Genomic DNA, 17,013 nt, shown 5'->3' with positions numbered 1-17,013 from the left:
CAAGTGGAAGACATACTTTTACCCTTGTTAATAGTTTTTTTGTTGAGTAGTGTGCAATTTTATAGCAGAATCCAATGATACCTTAAAATTATGTTGCTAATTAACAATGGATTATTTGTATAATTTTTTTGAAACAGACTGACATAGGACCAAAATAATTGCTTGAAAAGTATTTTAGAATAAATTTTGTATCTTCTTTCATGGACAATTAAATAAATTATTTTTTTCAGCAAATTCTGTATGGTAGGGATGCCTGGCTGGCTCAGTTGGAAGAGCATGCAACTTTTGATCTCGGGGTCATGAGTTCAAGCTCCATGTTGGGTGTAGAGATTATTAAAAATAACTAAATAACTATATGTATATAATTTTGTAGGGAAGATTCTATAGTTTGTAATACTGCCTTTTTAGTTTAGTTGTAAGATTTTTTTCCACATACTCAAAATGCAGCTTCAGGGTCCCTCAAAAAATCTCAAGGCCTAGCTATATGAAAGAAGTTGAGTAAAATTGTCTATATCACAAAGCTTTGCTTCATTTTTTGGTGATGGTTGATAGATTAGATAAGTCTTCTGTATTTTAAGATGTTGACAAATAGCAGTCAAGTATACTAATTGCCTAAGTCCATTTGTGTGAACAGCATTAGGTGATTTAGTCAGATCTTTGCAAAAGAGTTCACGATGCCATTACCTATACCTATGTAGTCTTTGCCTTGTTAAATGACCTGTGCCATGTTCTAAAAATATATTTCTTTTTTTTTTTTTTTAACATTTATTTATTTATTTATTTATTTATTTTTTTCTGAAATTTATTGACAAATTGGTTTCCATACAACACCCAGTGCTCATCCCAAAAGGTGCCCTCCTCAATACCCATCACCCACCCTCTCCTCCCTCCCACCCCCCATCAACCCTCAGTTTGTTCTCAGTTTTTAACAGTCTCTTATGCTTTGGCTCTCTCCCATTCTAACCTCTTTTTTTTTTTTTTTCCTTCCCCTCCCCCATGGGTTCCTGTTAAGTTTCTCAGGATCCACATAAGAGTGAGACCATATGGTATCTGTCTTTCTCTGTATGGCTTATTTCACTTAGCATCACACTCTCCAGTTCCATCCACGTTGCTACAAAAGGCCATATTTCATTTTTTCTCATTGCCATGTAATATTCCATTGTGTATATAAACCACAATTTCTTTATCCATTCATCAGTTGATGGACATTTAGGCTCTTTCCATAATTTGGCTATTGTTGAGAGTGCTGCTATGAACATTGGGGTACAAGTGGCCCTATGCATCAGTGCTCCTGTATCCCTTGGATAAATTCCTAGCAGTGCTATTGCTGGGTCATAGGGTAGGTCTATTTTTAATTTTCTGAGGAACCTCCACACTGCTTTCCAGAGCGGCTGCACCAATTTGCATTCCCACCAACAGTGCAAGAGGGTTCCCGTTTCTCCACATCCTCTCCAGCATCTATAGTCTCCTGATTTGTTCATTTTGGCCACTCTGACTGGCGTGAGGTGATACCTGAGTGTGGTTTTGATTTGTATTTCCCTGATAAGGAGCGACGCTGAACATCTTTTCATGTGTCTGTTGGCCATCCGGATGTCTTCTTTAGAGAAGTGTCTATTCATGTTTTCTGCCCATGTCTTCACTGGGTTATTTGTTTTTCGGGTGTGGAGTTTGGTGAGCTCTTTATAGATTTTGGATACTAGCCCTTTGTCCGATATGTCATTTGCAAATATCTTTTCCCATTACGTTGGTTGCCTTTTAGTTTTGTTGGTTGTTTCCTTTGCTGTGCAGAAGCTTTTTGTCTTCATAAGGTCCCAGTAATTCACTTTTGCTTTTAATGCCCTTGCCTTTGGGGATGTGTCGAGTAAGAGATTGCTACGGCTGAGGTCAGAGAGGTCTTTTCCTGCTTTCTCCTCTAAGGTTTTGATGGTTTCCTGTCTCACATTTAGGTCCTTTATCCATTTTGAGTTTATTTTTGTGAATGGTGTGAGAAAGTGGTCTAGTTTCAACCTTCTGCATGTTGCTGTCCAGTTCTCCCAGCACCATTTGTTAAAGAGGCTGTCTTTTTTCCATTGGATGTTCTTTCCTGCTTTGTCAAAGATGAGTTGGCCATACGTTTGTGGGTCTAGTTCTGGGGTTTCTATTCTATTCCATTGGTCTATGTGTCTGTTTTGGTGCCAATACCATGCTGTCTTGATGATGACAGCTTTGTAGTAGAGGCTAAAGTCTGGGATTGTGATGCCTCCTGCTTTGGTCTTCTTCTTCAAAATTCCTTTGGCTATTCGGGGCCTTTTGTGGTTCCATATGAATTTTAGGATTGCTTGTTCTAGTTTCGAGAAGAATGCTGGTGCAATTTTGATTGGGATTGCATTGAATGTGTAGATAGCTTTGGGTAGTATTGACATTTTGACAATATTTATTTTTCCAATCCATGAGCAGGGAATGTCTTTCCATTTCTTTAAATCTTCTTCAATTTCCTTCATAAGCTTTCTATAATTTTCAGCATACAGATCCTTTACATCTTTGGTTAGATTTATTCCTAGGTATTTTATGCTTCTTGGTGCAATTGTGAATGGGATCAGTTTCTTTATTTGTCTTTCTGTTGCTTCATTGTTAGTGTATAAGAATGCAACTGATTTCTGTACATTGATTTTGTATCCTGCAACTTTGCTGAATTCATGTATCAGTTCTAGCAGACTTTTGGTGGAGTCTATCGGATTTTCCATGTATAATATCATGTCATCTGCAAAAAGCGAAAGCTTGACTTCATCTTTGCCAATTTTGATGCCTTTGATTTCCTTTTGTTGTCTGATTGCTGATGCTAGAACTTCCAGCACTATGTTAAACAGCAGCGGTGAGAGTGGGCATCCTTGTCGTGTTCCTGATCTCAGGGAAAAAGCTTTCAGTTTTTCCCCGTTGAGGATGATGTTAGCTGTGGGCTTTTCATAAATGGCTTTTATGATCTTTAAGTATGTTCCTTCTATCCCGACTTTCTCAAGGGTTTTTATTAAGAAAGGGTGCTGGATTTTGTCGAAGGCCTTTTCTGCATCGATTGACAGGATCATATGGTTCTTCTCTCTTTTTTTGTTAATGTGATGTATCACGTTGATTGATTTGCGAATGTTGAACCAGCCCTGCATCCCAGGAATGAATCCCACTTGATCATGGTGAATAATTCTTTTTATATGCCGTTGAATTCGATTTGCTAGTATCTTATTGAGAATTTTTGCATCCATATTCATCAGGGATATTGGCCTGTAGTTCTCTTTTTTTACTGGGTCTCTGTCTGGTTTAGGAATCAAAGTAATACTGGCTTCATAGAATGAGTCTGGAAGTTTTCCTTCCCTTTCTATTTCTTGGAATAGCTTGAGAAGGATAGGTATTATCTCTGCTTTAAACGTCTGGTAGAACTCCCCTGGGAAGCCATCTGGTCCTGGACTCTTATTTGTTGGGAGATTTTTGATAACCGATTCAATTTCTTCGCTGGTTATGGGTCTGTTCAAGCTTTCTATTTCCTCCTGATTGAGTTTTGGAAGCGTGTGGGTGTTCAGGAATTCGTCCATTTCTTCCAGGTTGTCCAATTTGTTGGCATATAAGTTTTCATAGTATTCCCTGATAATTGTTTGTATCTCTGAGGGATTGGTTGTAATAATTCCATTTTCATTCATGATTTTATCTATTTGGGTCATCTCCCTTTTCTTTTTGAGAAGCCTGGCTAGAGGTTTGTCAATTTTGTTTATTTTTTCAAAAAACCAACTCTTGGTTTCGTTGATCTGCTCTACAGTTTTTTTAGTTTCTATATTGTTTATTTCTGCTCTGATCTTTATTATTTCTCTTCTTCTGCTGGGCTTAGGCTGCCTTTGCTGTTCTGCTTCTAGTTCCTTTAGGTGTGCTGTTAGATTTTGTATTTGGGATTTTTCTTGTTTCTTGAGATAGGCCTGGATTGCAATGTATTTTCCTCTCAGGACTGCCTTTGCTGCGTCCCAAAGCGTTTGGATTGTTGTATTTTCATTTTCGTTTGTTTCCATATATTTTTTAATTTCTTCTCTAATTGCCTGGTTGACCCACTCATTCGTTAGTAGGGTGTTCTTTAACCTCCATGCTTTTGGAGGTTTTCCAGACTTTTTCCTGTGGTTGATTTCAAGCTTCATGGCATTGTGGTCTGAAAGTAAGCATGGTATAATTTCAATTCTTGTAAACTTATGAAGGGCTGTTTTGTGACCCAGTATATGATCTATCTTGGAGAATGTTCCATGTGCACTCGAGAAGAAAGTATATTCTGTTGCTTTGGGATGCAGAGTTCTAAATATATCTGTCAAGTCCATCTCATCCAATGTCTCATTCAGGGCCCTTGTTTCTTTATTGACCGTGTGTCTAGTTGATCTATCCATTTCTGTAAGTGGTGTATTAAAGTCCCCTGCAATTACCACATTCTTATCAATAAGGTTGCTTATGTTTATGAGTAATTGTTTTATATATTTGGGGGCTCCGGTATTCGGTGCATAGACATTGATAATTGTTAGCTCTTCCTGATGGATAGACCCTGTAACTATTATATAATGTCCTTCTTCATCTCTTGTTACAGCCTTTAATTTAAAGTCTAGTTTGTCTGATATAAGTATGGCTACTCCAGCTTTCTTTTGGCTTCCAGTCGCATGATAAATAGTTCTCCATCCCCTCACTCTCAATCTAAAGGTGTCCTCAGGTCTAAAATGAGTCTCTTGTAGACAGCAAATAGATGGGTCTTGTTTTTTTATCCATTCTGATACCCTATGTCTTTTGGTTGGCGCATTTAATCCATTTACATTCAGTGTTATTATAGAAAGATACGGGTTTAGAGTCATTGTGATGTCTGTATGTTTTATGCTTATAGTGATGTCTCTGGGACTTTGTCTCACAGGGTCCCCCTTAGGATCTCTTGTAGGGCTGGTTTAGTGGTGACAAATTCCTTCAGTTTTTGTTTGTTTGGGAAGACCTTTATCTCTCCTTCTATTCTAAATGACAGACTTGCTGGATAAAGGATTCTTGGCTGCATATTTTTTCTGTCTAGCACCCTGAAAATCTCTTGCCAATTCTTTCTGGCCTGCCAAGTTTCAAAAGAGAGATCAGTCACGAGTCTTATAGGTCTCCCTTTATATGTGAGGGCACGTTTACCCCTTGCTGCTTTCAGAATTTTCTCTTTATCCTTGTATTTTGCCAGTTTCACTATGATATGTCGTGCAGAAGATCGATTCAAGTTACGTCTGAAGGGAGTTCTCTGTGCCTCTTGGATTTCAATGCCTTTTTCCTTCCCCAGTTCAGGGAAGTTCTCAGCAATTATTTCTTCAAGTACCCCTTCAGCACCTTTCCCTCTCTCTTCCTCCTCTGGGATACCAATTATGCGTATATTATTTCTTTTTAGTGTATCACTTAATTCTCTAATTTTCCCCTCATACTCCTGGATTTTTTTATCTCTCTTTTTCTCAGCTTCCTCTTTTTCCATAACTTTATCTTCTAGTTCACCTATTCTCTCCTCTGCCTCTTCAAGCCGAGCTGTGGTGGTTTCCATTTTGTTATGCATTTCGTTTAAAGCGTTTTTCAGCTCCTCGTGACTGTTCCTTAGTCCCTTGATCTCTGTAGCAAGAGATTCTCTGCTGTCCTGTATACTGTTTTCAAGCCCAGCGATTAATTTTATGACTATTATTCTAAATTCACTTTCTGTTATATTATTTAAATCCTTTTTGATCAGCTCATTAGCTGTTGTTATTTCCTGGAGATTCTTCTGAGGGGAGTTCTTCCGCTTGGTCATTTTGGATAGTCCCTGGCGTGGTGAGGACCTGCAGGGCACTTCCCCTGTGCTGTGGTGTATACCTGGAGTTGGTGGGCGGGGCCGCAGTCAGACCTGATGTCTGCCCCCAGTCCACCGCTGGGGCCACAGTCAGACTGGTGTGTGCCTTCTCTTCCCCTCTCCTAGGGGCGGGATTCACTGTGGGGTGGTGTGGCTCGTCTGGGCTACTTGCACCCTGCCAGGCTTGTGATGCTGGGGATCTGGCGTATTAGCTGGGGTGGGTAGGCAAGGTGCTCAGGGGCAGGAGGGGCAGGCTTAGATCGCTTCTCCTTAGGTGATCCACTTCAGGAGGGGCCCTGTGGCAGCGGGAGGGAGTCAGATCCGCTGCCGGAGGTTTGGCTCCGCAGAAGCGCAGAGTTGGGTGTATGCGCGGAGCGAGCAAGTTCCCTGGCAGGAACCGGTTCCCTTTGGGATTTCGGCTGGGGGATGGGCGGGGGAAATGGCGCTGGCGAGCGCCTTTGTTCCCCACCAAACTGAGCTCTGTTGTCAGGGGGCTCAGCAGCTCTCCCTCCCTTTGTCCTCCAGCCTTCCCGCTTTCCGAGCAGAGCTGTTAATTTCTGACCTCCCAGACGCTAACTCGCGTTGCTGTCGGAACACAGGCCGCCCGGCCCCTCCGCTTTTGCAAGCCCGACTCGGGGGCTCTGCTTGGCCGGCGAGCCGCCCCTCCACCCCGGCTCCCTCCCGCCAGTCCGTGGAGCGCGCACCGCCTCGCCGCCCTTCCTACCCTCTTCCGTGGGCCTCTCGTCTGCGTTTGGCTCCGGCGACTCTGTTCTGCTAATCCTCTGGCGGTTTTCTGGGTTATTTAGGCAGGTGTAGATGGAATCTAAGTGATCAGCAGGACGTGCGGTGAGCCCAGCGTCCTCCTAAGCCGCCATCTTGCCGCAACCTAAAAATATATTTCTCTTCAAAGTTATTTTTACTCACTGTGTAGTTATTAGGAAAATAAGAAGAATTATATATTTATATATATTATTTCATTTTTTTAAATGTTTATTTATTTTTGAGAGAGAGAGCGTGTGAGTCGGGGAGGGGCAGAGTGAGAAGGAGACACAGAATCTGAATCAGGCTCCAGGCTTCTGAGCTGTCAGCACAGAGCCCGACGCCGGGCTTGAACTCATGCACCATGAGATCATGACCTGAACCGAAGTTGGCCACCCCTGAACTGAGCCACCCAGACGCCCCTAAGAGAGAATTTTTAACAAGATCTTGCCATTAATACAGAGATTATCCTATAGCTTTCTCAACTTGGAAAAGGCTATGTCATTACATTTCATAGCCCCCTTCTTGATTAAAGATTTTGACAGATAAGCCATTAACATTACATGATTTCTCATTACATGATTTTTCCACAAGTTGGGATCAAGGTCTTATTGTTGCATAATGGCAAATGTCTTTCAAGGTTTTGTCCTCAATGATGGGAATGTTAAAGTGTTGTTCTGTTTGTGTTTAATAAGGTTGGTGCCAATATTTCTCTTCACAGGTACTGGGGACTTTAAAATGAAGCCTACAGATGAAACAACTTTTAATTTTCTTTTCTAAAGAAAAGAAAGAAAGTGTGTTAATAGACAACAATTTAGAAGTAAATGGATCAAAGATGGGGAATATGTCACATACAAGAAGAGGGCCTTACATTTAATTTTACTATTCTTTAATGTTAAAATGATAACACTGTCAAAAGGGTATTAGGACTGGTCAAAAATAAAAATTTAAATAATTAAAAACTACTTCTTTCCATTAATCATTGGGGAAATGCAAATCAAAACCACAGTGAAATACCCCACACACCTATCAGAATGGCTGGAATCAAAAACACAAGGAATAACAAGTGTTGTTGAAGATGTGGAGAAAAAGGAACCCTCGTGCACTGTTGGTGGGAGTGCAAACTGGCACAGCCACTATGTAAAACAGTATGGAGGTTCCTCAAAAAATTAAAAATAGAATTACCATTGATTCAGTAATTCCACTACTGGATTTTTACCCAAAGAAAATGAAAACATCAATTCAAAAAGATATATGCACCCCCGTGTTTATTGCAGCATTATTTACAATAGCAAAGATCTGGAAGCAGCCAAGGTGTCCATCAACAGATGAATGGATAAAGAAGAGGTGATGATGGTGTTGGTGTGTCTGTGTGTGTGTATGTATACGTACGTACGTGTGTGTGTGTGTGTGTGTGTGTGTGTGTGTGTGTAATGGAATATTGCCCAGCCATAAAAAAAGGAATGGGATTTTGCCCTTTCCAACAACATGGATGAACCTGGAAGGTATTAATGCAAAGTGAAATAAGACAGAGAAAGGCAAATACCATATGACCTCACTCATATGTGGAATTTAAGAAAACAAAAGAGAAAACAAAAAGACAAATAAAACCCCAGACTCAAATACAGAGAACAAGCTGGTGGTAACTGGAGGGGAGGTGTTTGGGGGGATGGGTGAAATAGGTGAAGGGGATTAAGAGTACATTTACCATGATGAGCACTGGGTAAAGTATAGAACTGTTAAGTCATTTTTTTGTACACCTGAAACTAATACAACACTGTATGTTAATTATACTTAAAAAAAGCCCTACCTCTGATTCCATTTCAAGTCATACTCTTCAGAGTTTTAGAACCAACTCTTTACGTTTGCTGTGATTAGATGTAGTGTCCACCCCTTGGAAAATAGAACCTGGAGGTGATCAACTGAGAACCATGACCTACACTATAATCCTTAATAATCCACTTACTGGAAAGTGCACCACTGCCACTGAAAAGCAGGTATGTTTCCTCCATCAGTATTCCAAAAGAATCATATATGTGGGAAGAGAGAAACCTGTCATTGTCCCCAGTTAACAAGACAATTTTAAGAAATAAATGGCAAAACAAAAGGGAGGAGAAACTATTACAGATTAAAAAAGACTGAAGAGGCATATCAACCAAATCAACCAACCCTAATTCAAACAAACCAACTAAAAATATATTTAGGAGATTTAAGGAATTACTAATTTTTTACATATATTAATGGTATTGTAGCTGTATTTTAAAGAAAAGAATATCTTTTAAAGAGACACACTGAAGAAATAAAGAGATACACTGGAGTATTTATGAATAAAATTATTCTGATATCTGGGGTATCCTTTAAAAGTAATCTAGCCAGGGAGAGCATGGTGGTAGAGGGAGGGAATGTGGGGATGGGGTACAGATGAAGCAGGACTGGGCAAGAGTTAACGTTGAAGCTGGCTGTTGAGTTTATGAGTGTTCATTATACCTCATTTCTACTCGTGTGTATGTTTTAACTTTTCCATAATAAATGGCTTAATAAAGAACACTACTGGAATCCAATATACGGGATCATGCCAAGAGTTATAGCCAAATAACTAGAGGGGTGCTGTGATGTATGGGAAGAGATGATAAGATATTCAGTGCTCTACTCTGGCCAGTGTGGCTCTGTCTTTATAGTAGAGTTTGTGTTTGACCAATTTATGTTGAGGTATAGTGTATCTGCTCTGCAAATAGTTAGAAAATATCTTAACATCTGAACTAGTTATGCTATTATGGTTTTTGTCCAGTGTTTAAAAGGACTTATGTAAGAAGAGTTTGGTATTTTGACATTGGAGAATCTTTGATAATGTTACAGGATAGGTTGAAAGGGTATGGTTAAAATGAGGAAGGTTTGACCAGTAACCACTCCAAATCCTGTTAAGGTAGGCAGTGTTTTCTTTGGTTGTCCCCTTTCTTCATTGAAAAAAAATTTTTTTTAACATTTTTATTTATTTTTGAGAGATAGAGACAGAGCATGAGAGGGGGAGGGGCAGAGAGAGAGGTAGACACAGAATCCAAAGAATGTTCCAGGATTTAAGCTGTTGGCAAAGAGCCTGATGCGGGGCTCGAACCCAAGAACCACGAGATCATGACCTGAGCCAAAGTCGGACACCTAACTGAGCCACTCAGGTGCCCCAAGCTTCCTTCACTTTTTTGGTGAAGGGTGATTGTTAAATTTTTATGAATTTTGGGGTGGGTCTTTGCTTCATCCAGTTTGAATTTTAAATTGTTCCCCTATCAGGAACATTTAAAAATTTTTATAAACTAATGACATACATAAGAGACTCTCCTCCTCATACCTAAAAGAAGGAAAAAATAATGGTACAATGAAATGACAGGCAACAAATACTCTTTCTGCAGGTCCCATCTTCTCAATTCATAGATTGCATAGCCAACATGAAGGCTCTTCTGGGTTTGTATATAGGCTTCTCATGTCTTTTGTAATTTTAGTATATGTGTTCTAAATTGGCAAGGAATTTGATATATTAAACTTGAACATGCAAAAAAAATGTTTAATCTTATTTTGACAGACACTGTATAAAGAAAGTCGGGAAGCACAATTTTATTTGGTAGATTCAGAAGTACTGACACATGATGTTCCCTACCATGATTACTTCTATACCCTGAACAGATACCATATCATCCGATCCTCAAAACAGAAATGCCGGCTGAGGTGAGCTATCGTAAATGAATATCGTAAATGAAATATTAGTCAGGATAGGTGAGATTTTATTCTGGAACATGTCAATCCTAAAATCTTAGCAGTAGCCTTAGACAACCAAGCTTTATTTCTTGCTCAAATTATATGACCACCAGTGGTCAGCAGAGGGGTGGAGCTCCTTACTCAAGGCCACAAACTGATGAACACTTTGACATTCTGTAGCTGCACCATCCAGAATATGTGTTGTTTCAGTTGCTACAGGAAAAGAGAGTTCTAGAACTGTGTTCACCGTCCAGTGGCCAAAACTAGTCACAGGACCCTGTTTTATGTCAAGGCAGCTGTGAGTTCTTGAGGAGCACATGGTGAGCACATTGCTGCAATGGAAATAAGAAATGTTGGTGTATTAAAGATAGTGATGTGCCACCATGTGCTTTGCTTGGTCTTAGTTAATGTAGTTACTTTTACCTAATTTATGACCACTAGAGATTTTTTTATACAGGCATTTAGAAAACTTAGAATTTATTTTGAGCCTTTATTGCTGTTTAAGTAAAGAAAATTCAGGGCTAGAGAAAGGAAAAAATAAAATGCCAAATACTTAGAAGGAAAATTTCATGAAATTATTAGCAGCGTATAGTAATTTTCTAAAAAGTTGTCATCAGTGCATAAATTTTCTTTCATAGTCTTAATGACTTTGAGTCCTTTGGCTTTCCAGTGGACATATCTTACATTTAGATTATAAATACAACTATAATAGAACTAAATTCTATCCTTTAAATAAACTTTTTTCCTCTGTATTTTATTAGAGTTTCTACAGATGTGAAGTACAGAAAACAACCATGGGCCATTATCAAATCTCTAATTGAAAAGAATTCCTGGAGTTCATTGGAGGACTATTTCAGACAGCTTGGTTTGTAAATTTCTTAGTTTATCTATTTTTGTAAAGATATTAACAAAACGGATTGATAATCTCATTTGGATTCACAGCAGATGACGTTGAATTGACTCCCACTGAAGTGATCCTAACTACCCGACTTGGAATTTGGAAACTTTAATTTTCATTGGTCTAACAAACATTCATATTATGCTTATTATATGCCCGACATGTTCTGCATGCTTTATAAATATCAACCTATTACAATACTGTGCAGTAGGTACTATTATTTTTTTTTCCATTTTAGTAAAGAATAAATATTGAAACAGAGAGAGAGGTTAAGTGACTTGTCCAAGATCACACAGTGAGGAGCTGTCACTCCCTGCAAGGAGCCAAGAAGGCTGACTGTAGTGAGAAACTGCATAACTTACCACAAATATGCACTTGGTGTTCCTTGGTGGCCCCACCTCTACCCTGCAATCCTTATCAATGCAGCTTCCTTGGGTTTATGCAGGCCCACTTAGCAATGGTAACACGTACGTGTATGGATTTGGTGGAGGTAGGGACTAGATTGGGGAAGTGATATAGTTCTGTTTGGATATTCCTTAAAATAAAACATGAGAAAAAAATATATATATATACATAAACATAATTAATTCTGGTTAAAGAAAAGCTGGGGTCAGTCAGCTCAGGGTAAAGTAAGGCTTGATTATCTAGTTTGTTGGTTATTTTTCTTGTTCTTCTCTCTTGTCTATTCATTATTAAACTCCTAATCAGGAGCAAAGAAAATGTTATTCAAAAATTAGTTTGGCCACTGGATAATGAGCTTCTAATAAAAAATCTGGTGAAGGAAAGGTCAAAAAAAAAAAAAAGACAAAAATGAGGTTTTTAGGTTGTTTGCAGATTTTTCTTACCAGTACTCACTTTTTGCAAACCCTCATTTATAAACTAGAACTATTATATGCTCCTCCTTCCTTTGATATTGACAATCAAGTACCACAGTCTTTCTTGGAAATCTTTCCAATGATCCAGTGTAAGTGGGTAGCCTGTTGTTTCCATAACTGAAATCATTATGTTAATATTTAATATAGCACATGGTGAATTTGCTCTGATGATTCCATCATTTATTAATACAGTTCATTCTTCCTAGAATAGTGAAGCCTCATTATAGGATCACTTTATCCTCCAAAACTTTTTATTAATAGTAAGGTTTGAATCTAGGCCACAAGAGCCTAAGTAATAGTTAAAGAAAGTTACCAAGGCTTTAAAACAACAAACTGAAGGGGCGCCGGGGTGGCTCAGTCAGTTAAGTGTCCGACTTTGGCTCAGGTTGTGATCTCACGGTTCATGATCTCATGATTTGTGGGTTTGAGCCCCACATCAGGCTCAGAGCCTGGAGCCTGCTTTGGATTCTGTGTCTCCCTCTCTCTCTGTTCTTCCCCTGCTCATGCTCTCTGTGTCTCTCAAAATAAATAAAACAATTAAAAAAAATTAAAAACAAAACTGAAAACAAAGCAATACCCTCCCTACCCTCACATCTTATAGTCAAGAAGGTTTCTCTGCTGTCTAAAGATTTTTTTTTTCCTTCTTAGAATCAAACTTATTAGCGGAAGAATCTGTGTTAAATCAGTCCGTTGAAGACGCTGGAAAACTTAGTGGCTTACGAAGGAGAAGGCGAACATTCAACCGAACAGCAGAAACAGTTCCTAAACTTTCTTCTCAGCGCTCTTCTGGAGATGTGGGCTTGGATGCCAAAGGGGATATTTCAGGTAGCTATTATGTAGTAAACAGATGGAAGATTTTAGTTTACTTATATGAAGCAGAATACATCTCTTGTTTATAGGACATATCAGAAAGGAGGTTTCCCTTTTTCCTCTCCTTTTCTGATAATGTTTACCAAACTCGGACTTCCTTCAGTATAACTAATGTGTAAGTGTAAAGAAGCAGTTGCAAAATGGCAGGCATATGGCCAATAGAGGTGTTTTATTTGGCCCACATGATATTTTAAAAGGTGGGAGTTTTTATGTAAAAACTCACATCTGACAGCTCTGGACCCAAATCTCTTCACAGCAACAGTTGCTGGAGCTTAGTAGAAGCTGTGCCATTAGAGCATGTGCTCCCAAGTCACCAGTCCGCACCACTGTCCCTGGCTGCTGGCTGCTTCATTCTGTTAACTTCCTACCTAGCATTTACAGACATTTGACTTCTAACCCTTGAAAGTACTAAACTGATGATATGCTTTCAGTCCTTCTGCACCTGTCAGGTCCAACCCAGCAAATTGCAAAGATGGAATTTGACTCTTACTGTCCCCATTCTCAAATTTGAAGACATCTTGCCTCTTAGAATTCCCTTTCTCTTAGAACTATAAAACTGTCATCCTCATTCTACATTATCAAATCCTCTTCTGAGGCTTATATCTTAGTGTGAATGTTTATTTACTATTTAAATTTAAGCTCTTTAGTTTTGGAATTTAAAAGTTTGGGCAACAGAGAACAGGTGAGGGTAATTAAAAAAATTAAGGAGGGAAGCATTGTATATAAACCCAGTTCAAATATTATTTGCAGAGATGGAACTTCACTAGAGATCATACATGATGTATTGAATTGATTGTTTATTTAGAGTAAATTAATTGTAATGTAGGCCAAACATAGGTTTTCTTTTCATACATTAGTTTCACATTAGTCAGGATATTAGAAATCAAAAAAAGGGTGCTGGGAATTCATCCTATATCAAGTTGTTTTTACAATTCATGTACAAAATGTCTTCTCCATTTTTTTTCAAATGAAGTTAAATTTTAACCAGTGTTAATCACAATCCTGTTCTAATGTAAGTTTTTTGTGTGTTTGTGATCTGCAGGAAAGAAAAAGGAAATGGAAATCTGTAATACTGCCCTTATTGTGGTGATGAGTATTTTGTAAGTATTTGTTTTGCATGCTTATTTTGCTTGTGCCTTCACTTATCTTTTAATGGTTTCCAAAAGGATTTGAATGCATTTGTATGTTATTGTGTAGAAACTGCCACTATTTGAGGCTCCTGGGTAGCTCAGTCGATTAAATATTCCACTTCAGCTCAGGTCATGATCTCGCAGTTGGTGAGTTCAAGCCCTGCGTGGGGCTCTGTGCTGACAGCTTAGAGCCTGAGTCCTGCTTCGGATTCTGTGTCTTCCTCTCTCCCTGCCCCTCCCCTGTTCATGCTCTGTCTCTTATATACTTCAGTCTGACAGTTTTTGATGTATGATTTTCAGGAGAATTATTAAATCTGAGGGAGTACCCCAAGTACACATTCAATAAATGTTTTGTTTTTCAAAAATTAATCTGATTTATTTCTACCATCATAGGTTTTTACTGGAAGTTCCATAGATTTAAAGAGAATATTTATATATGCAGGCTGGTGAAATGCCAATAGTGCTATTTTGCTCTATCTGATTAGACCAATGATCCTTACCCTCTAGGATCACTTGTGAAAATGCAGATTTCTAGGCCTCAGTGCCAGAGATTGGGTCAGAAGGTCTCGAGCAGTGAGCAAGAACCTCAGAGTATTCTATAGGAATCTACTTAGGCAGACATATTTCGACTACTATTATCTACATGGATGTAGTTTAATATTGAGGTAGTCCATTAGATTTAATTGAATTGGTTCTGACTGGGTGATACACTCTTGGCGAATATACTTTGGAATGAAGTTCTTATATCCTCTGTTTTTTCTAATTATAACTTTCAGAACATACAAATGTTTGATATACCTTTGAGCTTTACGAAAGGCTTTCATATTCTGTTTAAGTCGGTTTGCTCTAATAATTTTGAATATTAAATATTAGCAGTGATCTTTTGTATTACTATGTAGAAAATTTATAGTCAGAGGTTGAAATGTTGATCTATATACCATTTCAGTGCCACAATAATTTCATAGATTTGGTTTTCTTGTTCCTCCTTAGTTTTCATTTTTTTAAACAATCTTCTTTTGGCAGGTAAAGATGAATTCTATGTATTTTTAAGGGAAGTCAATATTTTTTTTTTTTAATTTTTTTTTTTTCAACGTTTATTTATTTTTTTGGGACAGAGAGAGACAGAGCATGAACGGGGGAGGGGCAGAGAGAGAGGGAGACACAGAATCGGAAACTGGCTCCAGGCTCTGAGCCATCAGCCCATAGCCCGACGCGGGGCTCGAACTCATGGACCGCGAGATCGTGACCTGGCTGAAGTCGGACGCTTAACCGACTGCGCCACCCAGGCGCCCCAAGGGAAGTCAATATTTTAACAGAATAGGAAAGATATGATGCCACCTATATATTTGTATATATGTGTAATAAGAAATACTTCCATTCAGTTGAAAGGCTGCTGTGAGAACCAATACAGTAAATCCATTTAGCATGTACGATTTTATATATGATGCAATTCACGCATATTTGGGATTTGACACTTCCTTTGTCTAAGTTGAACTAGCAGAAATTTTTGCTGAATAGTAATTCCAAAAATTTGTTTTGGCTTTCACAGGGGATAAGGTGTATGACTATCTACATAAGATCAAGTCCATATTGATCTTCATTTCCTTTTTGAAGTGCAGCATAATGGGGGTATAATTGCTTAAGCTGAAAGCATCCAAAAATAGATCTCTCAAGGTTACCTGGTAGATTTCTAAGCTGGTGGTCGCACATCAGCACTGGCTGGGATTCCTTGCAGAGAGAAGAGATGTTAGGGACAATCCCAACCTGCCATTTTGAGGACTTTTTGTCACTCTAGTTACCTTCTAACATTTTCCTCACCATCCGCTTTTTACCTAATTACCTCATACCATAAAATGGAGATAACTGATTTAAACAATAACAATAATTGGAAACTGGTCTGGACAACGTACATTTAAAAAAAATTTTTTTTAACGTTTATTTATTTTTGAGAGAGAGAGAGACAGAGCATGAACGGGGGAGGGTCAGAGAGAGAGGGAGACACAGAATCCGAAACAGGCTCCAGGCTCTGAGCGGTCAGCACAGAGCCTGACGCAGGGCTCGAACTCACGGACTGGACAACGTACATTTTTAAAGGTTTTGCGTGTCTGTTCTGTACATGGCAATGCTTTAGGTCTGGATAAGAGTGGATTAACCAGGTACAATTAATTTGCTCTGTCTAGTTTGCTGTTGCTAGTTCTGTTGAATGTGACGCTGTTTCTGAAGCTGTCAAGGATAGAATCTGCTGCTCAGTCCCTTTACCGTCTCCACCTCCAAGAAGAGAAATCTCTTCAGTAAGTCTTTTTTCCCCCCAACCTGTTACTATTTCAGTAATTCTCTAGCTGCAGAAAACTGAATTCCGGTTTAGAGATTTTGGTTTGCTAACTATACTTTAGTCATAAGGTTTTTTTAATTTAATTTTTTGCTTTGTTTGCAAATTCATAGGACACTGATGATTTCTAGAAATGACAAGATTAGAAGCTATTCCCCTTATTTTTAAGATGGTATTTTTTTTTCAGTTTAGCCTCTGGTATGCTGTCAAGAGCAGAAAGTATTGAGAAGAACAAAGACCAGGCCCATCATTTAAAAGGAGTGCTCCAAGACTCTATCGTGATGCTTGAACAGGTAGGCAACTCTGTGTACCACACTACATAGTACTTTCATACCAGCATGAAGCAGTTACTCTTCTGGTTGTGTGAGAACATTTACCATACCATTATTTGAAGAAACCCCCCTCCTAGAGACAACTATCCTTGCCAGTTTCTATATTATGCGTTTTATATGTATAGTCCCTTGCATTTTTTTTTCAAAATGGGAGCATAGTGTAGACACCATTGCATACCCTCATTTTACAATTATTTACATAATTGTAAATTTTACAATTATTTACATAATTGTAAATTTACAATTATTTAC

At 38.7% G+C, this 17,013-nt stretch overlaps 1 protein-coding gene across 2 annotated transcripts in view; it reads left to right on the top strand.

Moving 5' to 3' along the window:
• Nucleotides 1-17,013, top strand: part of GRAMD1C (GRAM domain containing 1C) — a 115,015-nt gene that overhangs the window by 83,913 nt on the left and 14,089 nt on the right. For both annotated transcript variants that reach the window (XM_047874270.1, XM_047874271.1), the window contains 7 exons: nt 8,462-8,580; nt 10,155-10,297; nt 11,089-11,192; nt 12,749-12,925; nt 14,013-14,070; nt 16,281-16,391; nt 16,617-16,722. In XM_047874270.1, the coding sequence (XP_047730226.1) occupies nt 8,462-8,580; nt 10,155-10,297; nt 11,089-11,192; nt 12,749-12,925; nt 14,013-14,070; nt 16,281-16,391; nt 16,617-16,722 (818 nt within the window). The remainder of the gene's footprint in view (nt 1-8,461; nt 8,581-10,154; nt 10,298-11,088; nt 11,193-12,748; nt 12,926-14,012; nt 14,071-16,280; nt 16,392-16,616; nt 16,723-17,013) is intronic.

The sequence above is a fragment of the Prionailurus viverrinus genome, chromosome C2 (assembly GCF_022837055.1).
Source record: "Prionailurus viverrinus isolate Anna chromosome C2, UM_Priviv_1.0, whole genome shotgun sequence".
In the NCBI taxonomy this organism is placed as follows: domain Eukaryota; kingdom Metazoa; phylum Chordata; class Mammalia; order Carnivora; family Felidae; genus Prionailurus; species Prionailurus viverrinus.
The sequence above is the reverse complement of the archived record's forward strand: the minus strand, read 5'-3'. Positions and strand labels throughout refer to the sequence as shown.